The following is a 17,659-nucleotide window of genomic DNA, read 5'->3' as shown; positions in this document are numbered from 1 at the left end:
TCAGTATTAAAATCAGTGGAGTATAGTCTCGGCCAAAGCACTATCGCCCTCATATTTTCCTGGTTTTGAGAAACAAAACCCAGAGCCCAAATATAGGAAGAAATGTGGGTTTATAACATCTAATGTATTTACCTTGTTTTTGGAATGATTCAAACACAAAAGTGTACTTACAGGAAGCTTCAAGACATACTTGAAATAAATAGATAAATAAGATAAAAAGAAATAAAAAGAAATCAGGAAAAGGGAGACTAGATGAAGGCTGGTGCATTGTTCTTCCCAAAAGGAAATTTCTTTCAATCAGTGTCCATATTATATGTTCTGTGAGGGCAGAAAATGAGTTGTGGGAAGAGGAAGAAAGGAATCCCTCAGAAGATTTAACAAGGCCTTCTGATGGGGCCAGAGGTCTTTCCATGAATAATACATGAGAGCTGAGAGAGGAAGAAGAACAGACATTTGGGCTCTGTTTGACGAGGGAGTCTGAGGAAAAAGTAGGCACGTTGGCTCTGATGGGTCTGCAGTTGTACTGACTTGACCAGTGGAGGTTTCAACAATGCCTTGTTTTTGTGCTTAGGGCTTCAGTGCAGTGCAGCACAGACCCATGAGACATAACGGCCCAGAAGGCCTCTCTTAATATTTTGGCCTTTAAATGTAAGGTTGATGATTTTTCCAGCCTGGGTGGCTGCTCTTTTTAAGAAATGAATGAACAGTGTTGAGGGTTCTATGTTGTTTGGAGCAGGGGGCTCTGGTGGTTCATTTAAACCCTCAGTGTATGTCTGGACTCAGCTACATCTGAAGGTCACTGCTACAGCTCCACTGCCAGTGCTTTAATATTGCCATTCTGGACTTAAGTGTCTTCCACACTGATTAGTTTTACCTCCGAAGGATATGGTATGTTTGTGTGTATGTATGTATGTGATTTTGTGTGTGTGTTAGGGAGAATAAGAGCGAGAGAGCAACAGAGCGGGACCAAATTTATTGACATCTGCATACGTGTTTGTAACTGAATGCTTGCTAATGGTGATGTGTCCCGATGTGTGCCTGTGTGTACATCTGGATCGGCTGGCCTGTGCTATAATTCACATAGCCTCATTAAAATGCTGAAAGTTTTGGCTTTAAAGTCACTGTGACCCCCGATCTGCTGTAGGGACCTGGACCTGCATACTGAGCAGAGCTCTGATTGATCTGCCTGAGTAGCTGCAATTAACAGGGACGTTCTTCGTCCAGAATCGGCCATCCTCCAACCACAAGCATGCCGACGGCCGCACACGCATGCATATATGGTCATCTGACGCTATATCTCAATGAATTCATGCGCTGAACAGTCGTTTAAAGTGTTTGATCCTAATGTGGAGCTAGTCACCTTTGACACCTAAACTCCGCCCATCGCTGATTATGCATAGAGTCATTTGACACCGTGCCCCTTGAACAGAAAACAGATGACATTAAATAATGAATATAAAGCAGGAAAAAGGCCAATTCCACTGGGAAGGGTTGCTGAATTGCCTGATGACGATGACCTTTGTTCAAAATCCTGAAAGGCATTAACAATTTAATGAGTCACATCACATTATTATGGAAACTGTCTCTGTACTAGTGTTTACGTAAATAGATTTTGACTGGTCGTACGCATCATGATATGAGTGACAAGTTGTGTCAAAGCAACAAGGATTTGCAAGTCCGGAAATGGGATGTTGTCTTTACAGTTGTGTAATCATATAACCATGCCAGGTCTTTTATGTGAGTCAACAACACGCCATGTAAATAGTAAATGTACAAGTGAAAGAGCTGCACCAAAACCTAGACGTCCTGAGAAAGCTCTGTGTGTCAATGTAAGGTTCACAGCTCAGTCCCCTCAGTCAAGAACACCACTGGCTGTTTCCACCATCTTGCCTTGCCCAAAATTCATTTCTTGGACAATCTTCAAAAGTCTGACTCAGACTGAGCGGCTTTGGGGCCTGGAAATGAAAACTGATTTAGCACTGCACTCTCAAGACAATTCCGCATAAAATCTAATATGGTCAGCCGGACAGGGAGGGAGCGAGAGGGTTAGGTGAAAAAAGAACTACAGAAGTAGCCACAACGCCCTTCAGGAGACCTCTATCAGCCAGCTCAGGACTTTTCAGTTTCTCCCCATGGTCACTTTCACCCTAAAACTTTAATATTTTCAGCAAAAAAAGAAAAATATGGGCAGACAGTGAAATGGGAAAAGGCAGAGGTGATGCTGGGTCAAAATTAGATTCATGCTGGACTCTTCATCCGTCATCCCATATTTATTAATTGCCTAATCCTTAATGGCATACCCATCAGTTCCTTATCCGTTGCCAGTGCTGCGGTTTGTCAGAATCTTAAATCAGTCTTTAGCTTACTTGTTGTGTGTTAATGAAAGTTGATTCCAGCTCAAATCGCCTGATTCAAAGAGACATTTTCATTTGTCCCTTTGGTGAAAAGGGGAGCAACTCAACTGAACAGAGCAGTGTGCATTAAAATCTTGGTGCTGGTGTTTGGAGACCGTGTGAGTGTGCATGTGGATTATGGGGTTCGTATACTGTAATTCATTGGTGTGAGATTTTGTACTCAGTATTTTACCCAGCTATGAGCCAGAGGTGATTCTGGCGCTGTCTCATCCCAGTAGTACCACTCCAAATGCACATGTGCCAGACACTACCTGATGCTTCATCTTTCTCTTAAGTGATAAAACATCTCCTGGGGCATGCCGGCTCACTGCATCAGTCTTGCACTTGGTGTTGTAAATCAAGGCCAGTGCCAGTGTAATGCTTTACATTTCCACCTTATTTCCATCACACCATGCAGCCTCTAGGCCACACTGAACTGAAGGAAAAAAACAAATCCGATCAGATTAATGTGTTTAAAAATGTATTGGGGAAAAAAGAACAGAATGCCAAAAAAGACAGAGAATCCATGAGACTGGACAATTCTACTGTTATGCATCTTTAGTTTACTTTATTTACCCATCGATTATCTTTGAGATAAACGGCCAAACCAAAAGTCCAGAGTAGCAGAGGAATGTTCACTGAAGCAAATGAGAGTTTAGCATTAATAATGCTGCAACCTATTAACAATCATGTTTGATCGAAAGACATATTGGGAGGGAGGCCTACATTGTAAAGTTTGATTTAGAATGAATTTGCCCGAGGAGCTGCTGATCTCGACACAACACACAAGTTACCACCCACTGTGATCAACACTGTGACGCACACACACCTCCACACTCCGGAGACACCCACCCTTTTCACCAAGGCCTTCGAGATAGCATTAAAAGGAGTTCCTTATCCTTAACCCGCCTTAAGTCTCCTTTCAGACCTCACCCTCCTGACCTTTACCATAACCTTGTGTGACTTGAGCATCACTGTTTGATTAGCGATGCTTGCTTCAGAGGAAATGTCTTAAGCAAGGGTTTAGGTCACAGCCACACCAGTGACATGTGGAAAGCAGCCATAGGAAACAGGAGAAACACTTTCATCACTCTTCTTCTCTTCTCTACTCTCTACAGTATGTTTCTGCTGTCTGCTTGCAGTGTGGCTACAAAAGCCAGATCACCAACATTTTGATATGCCATCTCTCTTTGTCGCTTTCTCATTTCTCTCGTGGTTTATCCTGCCCGCTGCCCAAAACTCTGTTCAAAAATCTCTTTCTGTCTTTCCCACCGACCTTCCAGGTGAGTTTGTGTTCAGTTTAACTAATAAATTGAGCTGCTTTATCGTGTACCTGTGGCCCCACTGCAGCAAGGAGCTCACTCTATAAATGAAGGAGTCCCCTGTTTTCATCAAAATAAAAGCTAATTCTGTCTACACCCAGAAACTTGTATACTTTTAATTGATCCTAAGAGAGCTCTACAGTGCAGTCAGTCACGTATCTGCTCGAAACACCCTCACTAGACTAAATATCTCTTCTTAGTAGATTCCTGTCTCGTTTAGTTGGAGCTGTATGCTTACAGCTGTTTTATTCTTTTGTCCCTGTGGCATCGCTACACAAGAATGCTTTTGCACTCAAAGAGGAGTAGTTACTAGCTTGCAAAATATGTGTTATACCTCACTTTCTCAATTGTCACTTTGCTTTTTTTTCCAATGCCAGTTTTTATTTTTATTTTTTTAAATAGTGGTTTTAATGAGAGCTGGTGGAAGGTGTACCTCAGTATGTAACTGCTGTAGAGAGAGAAGCGGATATGGAGTTGGGGAAATGATGAAGACGACATAGTTGGGGAAACGTAATTTACAGATGGGGAATTGGAATCTATCTGAAATTGTGCCTGTGGTTATAGGTCCCCATACTGTACGTGTGTGTAGGAATGCGTGCCTGTGCTTTTAGATAAAACATGATGTGTCCCCAAACGAGTTTGGCTTTATCAACCAAAGAAGTGCCTGGTAAGCAACAGCCCTCATTAGTATACAGATCAGGAGGCACTATAAGTGTTTGTGAGGTGTAATTTACTATTGCTTTTATCAAAGTGATAAAAGGAGCGTCCTTTCTCTGCAAATGCCACTTGCTGGGTTTTCTTGGTCTCATTTTTTATTAGGCCACGGTTTGGTTAAGAGTCATTAACATTACAGTTCCCCTTAAGTACCAGACCCTCCCTTTAATAGATCTTAAAGGTGACACATTTTAACATCTCTAAGTCCCAGCCACATTAATTTCAAAACATTAGTATAATTACCATAAACAAACAAGACAATCAACAGGGAAGACTGGCGGGTTTTGCCAGCCTCTACAATATATCGTCTGTCATTGCGCTTGACTTTATTGGAAATCTGATGGATTGCATAATTGCTTTATGGCACTAAACTGAAGCACAGTCAAGCGCAAACCTTTCTGACAATGACAGTTGGTAGAGTGAATAAAAGATGATGGAGGAATTACTTTTTATACTAACCCAGCAATTTATATAGTTGGATATAATATACCGCTCAAGAGTACCATACTGTACATCTAGCTTTTGATGTCCATCAGTTTTAGGTGTAAAGTAAGTTGTAGTCATGTACTCAGGAACTGTGCCAATGCTAAGGCTCACTTCTTTGTCTCTGTGTCTACAGGTTCACCGGCCCCAACCTTCCCTCACCCATCATTAGCAGCAAGAATTGGCTTCGACTGCACTTTACATCTGATGGAAACCACAAGTTGAGAGGTTTCAGCGCCCAGTACCAAGGTAAGCCAGAGAGTGGTTTTAATAATTTAGGAGGATGATCATTAATCATTTACTAAATTCCCAACTATCTTGTGTGCCAGGATTAACTTTGTACAGAGGGTTCAGCAAACATTTGCTGGGTGTCCATGATATTGGATATTAAATATTGTTGACCCCCCCAAGAATTATGTTTATGGTTAGGGTTTCAGGGGTTGTCGGTGACACCCCTGAAAGGGAGCGCATTGGTGCTCCAAAGAGGATGAACTCTAACTATGAGTTTTCCTCTTAGAGTGTCCAGTACAGAGTTAAAATCATTCAACCCCCATTGCAAATTAGGTGTATTGGCAACATTTACAAACTGTCAGCTGTGTTCAGTGAACAACTCAAACAACAGTTGAAATAACTCAACACAACTACCAGAGATTTTCTATGAGATTCAAGTCAGGCGGCTGTGACGGCCTCTCTAGTATCTTTCCAGACTTTTTCTGAGTAGACTTTAAGGTAAGTTTGGGATCATTGTCCTGTTGTAAGGTCCAATGATGCCCAAGCTTCAACTTCCTCACAGACTCAGATTTCCTGATGCTTTCATTGAATCCATCGTTCCCTCCAAACGCTGCAGATTTTCAGTGCCAGAAGAAGCAAAGCAGCCCCGGAGCATCACTGAGCTACTGCCATGCTTCACTGTAGGCAGGGTGTTCTTTTCATCATATGCCGTATAATTTGCAATGGGGGTTGGATACTTTTAAGTGTTAGTGACCTTAATGAGATCTCAGTACCGTTTATTTTGCACCAAGATCAATACGAAACTGAACTTGGAAATAATCAACATGCTATTATGTCCAATAAACAACAAAAAAAGCTATGTCGTCTCACAACATTCATCTTGTCTCTAGTCTCAATGATCTTACGTTTCCTTAAATGATCGTGATCTAGTAAATTTCAAGATTCCTCTGGTTTTGAAACTGCACTGGCACCAAGTGACATGATTTCACTATTTTGGCGGAATAGTTGCTTTCAGAAAAACACACACACACAAATTCACAATTCCTGTCTGTCCTGTGCATCCATTTCCTGTCCCGTTACTCTTAGCGGTAAAGGGGTCAGCTCTGAGAGAGGATGAGTAGGGGAAAATGATTAGTCCCCCACAAAAAAGGTGATCTCAGAGGATCTCACCCTCATCTGCTGGAAATCTCAGAGAGGGTGCAATGAGAGAAAGGAGATAGAGATAGAGAGAGAGAGAAAGAGAGAGAGAGAGAGAGAATATGGAAAAGATGAGCCAATGGATTTACAGGTTCAATGTTAGATAAAGATAAATATGTTTAGAAGATCAGAGTGAAATGGGAGACTAATACTTTAATTAGATTAAACACTGACTCCATCTCTTCCATCGCCCTCACCCCCAACCCTCCCCCGCCCCCGCCCTCACCAGCAGCCATTCTTATAATGACAGCTCCCATGAGTCCACAGCGGCAGCACGTTGGAGTGATGAAATTACTGTTGATGAAATCTCTTCAGCAATATTTATTTTCCTTTCCTTCCTTGTTGTCCTTTGTTTTGCGTGGGACAGGAAATAGCCACACCACATCAAACCCTGAACCTAATAGCTCAGTTCCCTTAGTAGAAACATGATAATAAATTTTTTTCTCCTTTTCTGATCAGGGCAACAAATCTGAGCGTCTTCATAGTGTTTTTTTTTTTCTTCCAGGCACATAATGAACAGACTTTTTGACACATGACTCAGATTAGCTTTGAATTCGGCTGAAACTGAGCAAAGGATAAAAACACATTTGCGCAAAACAAGTACAATTCCATTGTCAGGAACAGTCAAAGTAATTAAAAAGAATGAGTGTGAAGGGTTGCACAGACAATGCTGATGGTGTTTTTGAAATTGGCGAATAAATATGCATTTAGATGAGCCTCTTGCTTTGCTGTGATGGCTTTGTTTTTCCATTTTCTCCACAGTTATCACCAAACTTAATAATTTAAACCTCATCTCTCTATTGTGTAGAAATGAGTGGTTTTGTTCCTCATGCCTTCTAATCATAATAATCTAGTAGTAACGTTATTCTCTGCACCCTTCTATCCACAAGGTTGCAAAGAAATTGTACATTGTTGAGCTGTCTTTTTCTATTTAGACTAAATGTCTAACTTTTATGGACTAAACATTAAACACACATATGTTGTAGAAAGTTTAAAAAAAAAAAAGGTTTTTCATTTTGCATAAAAAGTTGACAGCTCTGGTAGGACTTCACTATTTACTATTTAATGATTTCGTCAACACTGCTGAGAACATAGCTGGAGTGGGTGTGGACAGTGAGCCGTATGTATTATGTATTATATCTGTTGCAATGTGTGGGCGTCATCGTTGGACTTTAAGCTCTTATATGCCTCTCTGCTCTGTTTTCCTCTGCAGTGAAGAAGATGACTGAGCTCAAGTCTCGCGGTGTAAAGATGTTGCCAAGCAAAGACAACCACCACAAGATATCAGTGTGTAAGTCACAATCTAACTTGCCAATAAATGAATAAATAAATGAACTGAATAGTTCCACTTATTCACTGCAGTGGTATCAAGGGAAAGAATAATGCGACCTCAGAATGATTCATTTGAATAAAACTTCAGTATGGACTGAGATTTACTGGACAAAATGCAAAGCAATTTGGCATCTTAACCAGAAATGTTTTTTTTTTGCTTGAGAAAAGTTTCTGTGGGCGTACTTCTAATTATATCATCCGAACAAATGTAGATGCGAACAGTGAATTTTTCTCTATATGCATCTTGGGTGAAAAGCCTGGCAATAGCATCAGATGGCCACCGCTGCAACTTTTTATTTATTTATTTCTTTTTTTCCATTCTCAGCGCACTGCAGAATGACTCCAGTGGCTATCATGGTATGATACTGCAGTGCTGTTGGGCTTCAGTATTGTGCTCAAGGATAAGCAGCATATACTGTATAGCTGCAGTAGGAACTGAGATTTCAGTGATTGTGATCCTTCCACAATGTTTTTGCACAATTCTTTTTCACCTGTCTCAACTCTTGTTCAAAGTTGTTGAAAGTTTTTTTTTTTTTTTTTCTCTACTCCTTGGCCAGAGAACAGAGTCAAAGCTGATTGTTGCAAGAGGCACAGACACATCGAACTCACAGTCTGTGCTAGACATGCAGTTCCAATAGCAATGGACATCAGTAATTGTATTGCTTTCTCTTTTTGCCTTGGCAGTCTTCTTTGCCCTTGTTCTCTCTCTCACACCCTCAGTCTGAGTTCACCATTCATTATCCCATTCAGCTTTATTTGAACATCTGTGACATTACCAAGTTGGCAGCCATGAGTCACCTGACTAGGGTGACACATAGAGATGGATGCCGAAGGGTTTAGGAACAGCATGCTGAACAAAAAGGAGGTGCATTAATGGTAATCCTGCCTCAAGGCCATTTACAAGTCATTTTATCCACTTCTACCACACACTTTTGCTTTCGGTGCGTATGTGTCTCAGAAACATCACCTTTTCCTTCTTTCCTTTCATTTGCATCTTTTTCATGCTTTTTATTTTATTTTTTTATTTGAATTTGAATTTCTTTGACTGCTTAGAACCCCTAATCGGAAAGACGGGCGCGTTATGGAAAAAAAATGTTTTTCCATAAATTGAAAAATGAAATTCTGAAATGATGAAAGTTACTATCTGGACCTCAACAAATGATTAGTCTAAATAAATATGACAGTACTTTTGAATTAACAGTCCCTCCAGCAACTGACTTGGTAGACTGGATCACCACATTACTGTTTACTGTCATAATCAAATAATAATTTCATATTGAATTCTTTATACTAGTTTGCATCGAATACTGTTTTGTGGGAGTAAGACAAAATAGAGTATCTCCTACAACAATGTAAGTAAGCCTGACAGCCACCTTCACAGTCACATATTCCTGAGCTAGTCAACATTGTCGTCCTCCTCCTCTGTTTATTCAACAGTAAGCTTGATATCATCCCTTTTTTTCTGCCTTTCCTTCCGGTACCTCTGCCAAAACCAGTGAGCACCCTTTAAATTCTTTGCTGTCTTGCCTCACAGGGACTCTGGCCAATGAACAGGTGTCACATTGCTTTTGCCCTGTAGACCTTTGACCCCTCTCAGTCAGTCAGATGGGATCTCCTGATTGGCCAACTTTATTTTGACCCCTTCTGGCACTTCACCTGACACTGCTTTGCACCCAGTGACATGATTGAACAGAGCACCACCTGGAATGTGCACTGGGATAAGATGTACTTGGCAATAAATGCTAAGCAGGGAAATGGACAAGGTATCAAGCACCTCTCATGTAACATAAGAAAAGCTGCTGCAGCAGCTATGGCAGCTGTTTACCCTCATGAAATTCCATTAATGAAGCTTTGTATTTTAAAATTTGTCCGTGTAAATCACCCATTTTCACACTGGCCAGGTAAGTGTGCTACAACCAGCTTGTGAAAACTTGTGAGCAATCATAGGCTGTTTGTGTGTAATTTTTCCAACCCTTTCTTTTGTTGAACAATCTGTAACTGTCATAATCTTTTTCTCTGTCTTTTTCCATTAGTGTCTCAGATGGGTGTAGCGCAGGGACACAACATGTGTCCAGACCCGGGGATACCGGATCGAGGAAAAAGAAAAGGCTTAGACTTTAGGTAAAAACAAGAGAGGAATGACTTCGGGAGAAATTAATTACGTGGCAAGTGTAACTGAATAGATGAAAGATTAGTGAAAAAGAGCAGGCTGATTGACACAATGTGAATGATGAGTTTTAGTTAGAAATTATTTTTATCAGGTTTCTAGGACTTCCCTTTTTTCTTTTTTGACATACTAACTCCATTATATTGGCTTAAGCTAAAAAGTATACATGTATATGGCCTGTGAAAGAAATGTCCAAATAATTTCTCTGTACTAGGTTGCAGCTATTGCATTCATTAGCTTCATTTTTGATGTTTTCTTTTGATGTGTCACATTTTTTTCAAATAAGTAAGTACAACCCTCAACACAATGCTTTCAATTTTCTAATTAAATCGTCAAGGCCTAATTAAGTTTTGTAAGCGGCATAAGAGTGTTCCGTGACAGTTTGCTGTTAAAATTTTGAACTACATTTAATGTAGCGTTTCATTGTCATTTCAGTTGTCTTGTATTAAAATTTAATAATATATTATTTTAATTAGTTCTACTTAAAATGTAGAAGTAGTATTTTTTAATTTAGGTTTTAAGTGTTTAGAAATGTGTATTGTTATAACGGGACAATTTCTATTCATCAATGAATGTCAGACTGTCAGTAAAGCCACAGTATTTTGATAGCGCTTTTTAATTTCAGTCCCAATTTTTTTCCTAGTGTTATCTCCAAGTTTGGTCATGGTTGAGTTTTAATCAACAGTGAGTTGGGAGGAAGTTTTTTGAATCTGGGAACACTATTGGGTGCTATACCAAAATCAGGGACTGCAGCATGAAATGTGCTGTAGCAAACAACACATTACCCAGTGCCATGCCCCATAAAGCCACTACAATCAAACCAGATAGACAAATGTTTACACTAAAACAAACACCCGTCCATTTGAGCCACTGCACACTAATAGGCTCCCTCTGTGGGATGGTGATATTACCTGTGGGATTATAGAGTTTCATTCCTGTCAGAGCTATTGTCTCTATCAGTGGTCAACTGTAACACAGACAAATAGGCAACAGCCGTCTCCCACAATGCAGCACTTTTTAGAAAGCGCTGCAACAGCTGGGAGGTCTTAAGTAAATGTTTTTTTTCCCAGTAAACATTTTTCTTGTTTCTCCTACCGCATCCACTGCTCAGTAGTGATATTTACAGGACGTTGTTATGCTGATGTGTTTTCCCCTTATGCAATTCAATTGCAGGCGATCAGCCACGGTGCATTTCTCCTGCGACGAAGGTTATGAACTGCAGGGCTCAAAGAGCATCACTTGTCTCAGAGTGACAGACAGCTATGTAGGCTGGAGTGACGAGCGGCCCATCTGCAGAGGTAAGGACTGATGCACGTGCAATGGAGGGACTCTCAACGTGACCTTCATTTATATTTTCATATTATATGTTTATTTGGTTTGCCTGTGGGTGTACTATCATTCTGTACAGATGCCCAGTGTATTGTCTTTTTTCCTCTGTTTCTTCAATTCAGCATTCACCATTTGATTGCGACTGGCCTGACTCTGACCTTAAGCCAGCATTCTTTTGCTTCCTGCTGTTTAGCCATGCTGGCATAGTGCTGCCCATCAGTCATGTCTTCCTCACTTCTGACCATGGTTTGACAGGCAGGAAGAGTGGTCAGGCTCCCTGTATGGTATTCCTGATGCTCATGTGCTCCTCAGTTTCAGTTTTCAGCCTCAGTGAACTGAATTAATCAGAGCAGATTTGATTTTGATTCTGTCTTCTGGCAGCATAATTGGTTTAATTGATGGGTATCTGACTTGTGAAGTGCACTCATTGGAGCAAGACATATTAATATTTCACTTTAGCTTAGTGGTAGTGTTCCCTTAGAACTTAAAAGTAAAAACCCCAATACTCAAAGATTTCAATTAATAAGACATGTTCAGCATATTGGTCTTAAGTTTAATATTTCAGGTTAGTAGTTAGACTACAAAATGTATAGCAAAATGCTTCAAGACATTGTTTTCTGGTGGGAAATGTTTTTGATTTCAGTTCAACAGAATTTTGATTGTCAGTGCCTAAAAGCTCTTAATACAGACAGGAAATAGTCAAATGAAGTATCTTTGATCAGTGAAAGGCTTCATGTGTGTAATGATTTGTACTGTCAGGCCCAGTTTGGCAAAAACAAAAACTGAACCATGGTATTTTTAACTGTGCTCTGTGTTCAGTATGACAATGTGAAAGGGGTTCCTTAGCTCTACAGAGCTTTTTAAGGAGTTGCAGCTCATTGTTTAGCTGTCTGGCCTATGACTGTCATTTTTGGCCGCAGCAGGAAGCTGTTTTCAATGAAAAGGTTATAATAAACCCACTGCACACAACCTGCTTGGCACCAAACAGCAGACAGACAGATACATTTAGTGAATAGCTGGTGAACACAGTGGACACAGTGGATTTAGCAGCTAAAGAGACAGATATTTTTCTCAGGAGTCTGTGGAGACTAAAAACAAATCCAAAAGAAAGCCAATATCGGACTTACATTTGCCAGGTGGCCTAAAATATGACTTCAAATAAATAACAATGTTGTGTCATAGCTGCTGGATGTGTAAATAAGTAACCGTTTGCAAGCATGGTCACCATATCAGTTTAAAAGGTGATGGTATGTCCATGTTGCTCTCAAGTCCCGTTTGCTGACCCCAAGTGGCCAAAAACATTATTTATTACAGGTTGAAACTGGCAAGTGTGGTGGTGCTTGATTTGCGTCATTGATTCAGCAGCACTAAATGCTTTTTCATTGCTCCAAAAGGGCCCTGTAGCTCCAAAGGTCTGAGGCGTTGCTTGAAAAGTTTGAAGTCAAACGATTCTGAGATTGAGACGCTCATAAATCACAACATCAGAAAGTGCATTAACAGAACAGCTCATATGAAATTGTCCTTGAGATAAGTTTGTCAGTGGTAGGTCACATCCACATTCATCCACATTCACCTTTAAATGTGCATGGAACATCTGTGTCAGCCATTTGGTACCAGTTTCCCCATTAAGGCTTTTTCAGCGCCCTAATCTCAGATCTCAGACAGATTTGTCTAATACAGTCACCCACTAACATCACCTGCAGGCCATTGTTTTTACTCCACTTAATCCAGCTTTCCACAGACACCCCCATTCTTTCTTTTGTCTTGGATTGATCCAATTGTACCAAAATTAGATTATAGCATTAAGGAGACGGGCATCATCTCAGGAGGATTATATGGGCGAGGGGATTGGCAGTGCCTCACATCATCTAAGCTACTGTCAGTCACCTTCATTTCAGAAAACATTTTTTTGGTGCTTTGTGACACCAAACACAGTGGTGAAGGCCTTGTACTGACACTTTTGTCTTCCTCTATTCCTCTTTGAACTAAAAAAAAAAAATAATAACACAGTAAAGTGATTGTGCCTTTTCAGAGCACAGGCTACAGTATTACAGTCGGGTTTTCTGTTTTATGTAAAGACACATTCAAGACTGATAAGACCTCCAAAAGAATGTCTGTGAATTTTCCCGGTAAGAATATCACATTCGATCATCCTCACATAACCTATGATTTTGTGTTTTTGTTCTGCTTCCACGAAGATTAAACATCACCCAGGAATCCTTGAAGATCTGCATCCTAAATTAGCATTATTCATCTTTAAAATGAACAGCTCTATCATTAGCACAGGAAAAAACTTCATCCCTGGCTGCAAATTTATTTTTCTGGCGTGGAATTAACAGTTCCATTTTTTCGTTGATGCTTTCTTTCTGGTAACACAGAGCTGCTGCAATTCTTCCTTGTCCCGAACTTTTATTACCAGGTGGCCTGCTGCACTTTCATGTCTTATCATCGGACACACAGGGCTGAGTGTATCGAGCACGATGATCCCCATGATTAAAAAAAAAAAAGAAGGGATATGATAGCTTCAGTTGACTTCCTCTCTGCTGTATTATTTTCATTAAGGTCACCCTCACTGTCAGAACAACTCAAATTAATTACTTTATTCTTCCCTTAACTTCGCCAAAGTTCTTTTTACATTTAATAGGGGTGATTTGGTGGGAGAGGGGAGGAGCATGGAGCCACTGAGTAGGGCTTGAACACCCAAAGGACCGCTCTCAGACATAACTCATTAAAATCTGGGTAGCTGGTTCTGGCCCTTTGAAATACTTTCAGGTTGTCCCCACATAGGTACACACGTACACACTCACTTTCCTTAAAGTGCACATTAGAAATTTGAAGGGTTGCTTAACTGTTCTACCATGCAGACACCCTTGGGCTTGATAGAAAAGTCACATTGTCCTATAAAGTTTGGTTTGCTAACTGCTTACCTACTTTTCACTAAGAATATCAAGGTGTGATACTTGATATGTGTTGTTAGGTTTTCCCCACGTGTTCCCCATGCAGAAGCTGTGTTGCATGTGTTTGAATGCATTACATCTGCACTTTTTTATGCTGTGTCCTTTGATTGTTTGCTCTGTAATTGCATGCATTTTTGTATGTGGCAGCCTTCATGTCTTCAGACAAATTCCCCAAGGGACAAATAAACTAATCTCGATCTTAAAACTGTATTGATTACCATTTTCATCCATATTAATTTCTGCCCAAATTTAACAATTGAGGAGGATCATAAAGATAATCTGACGCTTTCTGTTATTGTTGTAATAAATTAGCCTGACAACACATACTAAAAAAAAACCTAAAACAACTCCTGAGTGTTTTTGATGTGTGGGAAAACAGTGTGATTTATGGGTTTGATTTAATCTTTCATCAGTGTATTTTTACGGTGCCACTCTAAATTGGCATGTCAAGTGTTTGAAAAAGGGACAAGTTATCATGGCCAATCAGCTTCAACTTTCAAAAGTAATGCTTGTTTGCGGTTTAGTCTGGAACACCGAAGGAACTTTTAGTCTAACAATTGCATTTTGAGTTGTTACACAGTTGTATTTGGTAGTTCTGCTCATAAGGGTGCTTTTTTAGGATGCTATACATATCACCAGTTAAAGATTGAGTTGAGATGTTAGAAACCCCTACAGGGGTCTATTGAGCAGAATACAAAAACCGCAAATAAAATATTGATTATGCCCAATGCATGAGGCAAGAAATGCATTCGTAAGTGTGAGTGATAAGAAAGCCTAACAGGAGGTGGCTGAGGTGGTTGAGGGATGAATCAGCACAACTAGGGCCCAAACAATACCGTGGCTTGATTTAATCAGCAATCCAGGAGACGGTTTTGCGCCTGCTATGACTTTTGTGGTTTAGAAATTACAAATCGTTGTGTCGGTGACCAAACATTTGCCTCTGTCTGTGTCTTCCTTTGTAGCACCAATGTGCGGAGGTCAGTTGAGAGGACCGAGTGGTGTCATCACATCTCCAAACTACCCGGTCCAGTATGACAACAATGCTAACTGCACTTGGGTCATCACAGCCACGGACACATCGAAGGTAAAAGTCAGTAAACACGGGTTTTAAGCAACAGTTCAGATTTAGCTTTGCTACTGTAATCGCCTGTCTCCATCAGCCCGTTAAGTGGTGTGTTAAGTCTCCAGCAAACTGACAAGCAGTTGACTGGTGTGTTCGCACCTGTTAGGGAGGAACTCTAGAGGAAGCTCCTCTCAGACACAAGACTCATTTTATACTACTGATAATTGGTACAGGACATTTTGGGGGCTGTTGAACACACCGTGTGACAGAAGCTGTCTGATAAAAAAAAAAAAAATGTGAGAGATAAGGAAAAAGAAAGAGGGGTAAAGGAATACTGGAACTGGGCCAAGAGAAGACAAAGAGAGTTGTTAGAAACACCTGTGGTGAGGGAGAGGAGAGAAGAGAAAAAACAGGCAGAAGAGTAATGGAGAAGATTTGAGAGCATGCTTAGAGGATATCATGAAAGTGTCATAGCCACTCTGTTCAGACCATTGACTTTGGAGTTGTGTTCAAGGCCACCCAGCTGCTTTTCTGCCAAATATCTTTCTCTGAAGTCAAACAAAATGTTTTTACAAATCTGTTCTCCTCTCGCACTGCTCCCAGTGAAGGAGAGGCTGAGGTGATGTGAGGTGAGAGGCGAGGCAGAGGGGGTAGTCAGATACAAAGCACACCCACCGAACTCCTCCCTTTGCTTGCATGCGTACAAACACGCACACATAGACATCCTTGGGTATACCGGACAGGCAGCCTGCCGAAACAGACAACGGTACTTTGGGCAGACTCTGGCTCTGTGTCTGGCCCAGATGAAGATGGAGTGAGGCTGTTCTTTCTGTTTAGAGGTGTAATTGGCTCCTATTCCTGCCTGTGTGCATAGGCCCAGCCAGAGGAGACGTTAGGTCAGGCAGGAGACCGAGGTGGAACTGCAAAGGGTGGTGGGCGGGATGTGAGAAAGCCCCGCCAGACCTAAGTGCAACCTTGTGACATTATGACTTATGTGGGTTCTTGTCAAGTGTTGCTCCTTCATAATGTTGAGAAAGGACTGAATGTAGCTGTTTATGGTTCTGTGCTTATCCGTCAGCATCAGGGTCACTGGGGTCTCTGGTCTGAAGCAACCGGAATGTCAGACATGTCGTCAGAGTTTGCAAACAATCTAAAGTATATATAGATCGCTGTGCTTTTTTTTCCTTTTTTGTTTACTCCCCCCATGGCTCACCTGTTGGCTGGCAGATAGGAGATGAGTTTGTGGTATGGAACTCTATTTATCGAGTGATCTGACCTATTTTGCCTACACACCATCCATCTCTTCGCTCCACCTTGGCAATTTTCATTAGGGACTGGGTTTAACATAGGACAGAATGCAATTTGCATTTATATAAGCTTTTTCATTAGGCCACGCTCTCCCAGTCCTCTGAAAACATTAAGAATTTGGCGGAAGGAGGCAAAGATGGACCTTGGTTTGCTATTTATTTATATTTTAGTATCCCATATTACCCTGCTTTTCTGTCTTTATTTATCAACATGTTACACTATCATAATCAAACCTTATTAGTGTGTCTGTCTTTATTCAAGCTGTCCCTTGCTTCCTTTAGCTAGGGGACTTCTTACCTTTGTCCACCCTCTTTTCCACACTCCCACCTGCAGCGTAGAAATGCGGTGAAATGAATAAGTCTGTGTCTTTTTTTCACTGTTGAGATCCAATATAAATCTTTTGAAACTTTTGTGTCACCGTTATGATGCACATATTCACCTTGTGGACCACCTCAAATCCCCTGCCACATCTCCTGATGCGCTTTAAGTCATTGCAAGTCTGGTTAAGTAGGCCACAAAGGCATCTGCAACCTGCTGATTGAGCAAAGAGTAGGGGTCAAGCAGACTGTCTGGCAGGCAATCTGATATTTGATTAGTGGGAGAGAGTTCATAATCACCAGACTGGAGGTATACATCAGCAAAACTCTGTGGCTATAATCTTATATCTTGTTTGTGACTGTTTCACAAACAGGTTATAAGAGTTTTGATTGGATGAATGATGACCAATGAAGGTGTTGAGAATGCGAGTATTGAAAAGAAAAAAACCATAAAGGTTAAACGTGCTACATACAATACACTCAGCTTGCACATACAGTGTGTGTGAATGGAATAGTGCCAGACATGTATTCAAAAGAGTTTGATTGATGATAGATAGATGGACAGAGGGATTGAAAGTCACAGATGGGAAGGGGTCTCTCCTCTGCACCAGGTGTGTGGAGCATTCAAGCATCTGTCGTTTATGGTTGTCTTGGCGATGTCCCCGCTGTTGTCTAGGTGATCAAGCTGACATTTGAGGATTTTGACCTGGAGCGAGGCTATGACACCCTGACGGTGGGAGACGGGGAGGTGGTGGGAGACCAGAAGACCATTTTCCACGTGTGAGTGACTCCTTCGACCTCTGTCTTTTTGCCTGTAATCGCCCCTCTGTTCCTCTAACTTTGTCT

The 17,659-nt window shown here is 41.0% G+C and overlaps 1 protein-coding gene across 1 annotated transcript in view; it reads left to right on the top strand.

The window, feature by feature from the left end:
• csmd2 (CUB and Sushi multiple domains 2) overlaps window positions 1–17,659 on the top strand; it is a 218,311-nt gene that overhangs the window by 94,049 nt on the left and 106,603 nt on the right. Inside the window, exons 6-11 of the mRNA XM_070847122.1 lie at window positions 5,049–5,161; window positions 7,554–7,631; window positions 9,706–9,793; window positions 11,013–11,137; window positions 15,088–15,209; window positions 17,490–17,593. Coding sequence (XP_070703223.1) covers window positions 5,049–5,161; window positions 7,554–7,631; window positions 9,706–9,793; window positions 11,013–11,137; window positions 15,088–15,209; window positions 17,490–17,593 — 630 coding nt within the window. The remainder of the gene's footprint in view (window positions 1–5,048; window positions 5,162–7,553; window positions 7,632–9,705; window positions 9,794–11,012; window positions 11,138–15,087; window positions 15,210–17,489; window positions 17,594–17,659) is intronic.

The sequence above is a fragment of the Pempheris klunzingeri genome, chromosome 16 (genome assembly GCF_042242105.1).
Source record: "Pempheris klunzingeri isolate RE-2024b chromosome 16, fPemKlu1.hap1, whole genome shotgun sequence".
Taxonomy (NCBI): Eukaryota; Metazoa; Chordata; class Actinopteri; order Acropomatiformes; family Pempheridae; genus Pempheris; species Pempheris klunzingeri.
This window is presented reverse-complemented; position numbering and strand designations above follow the sequence as displayed.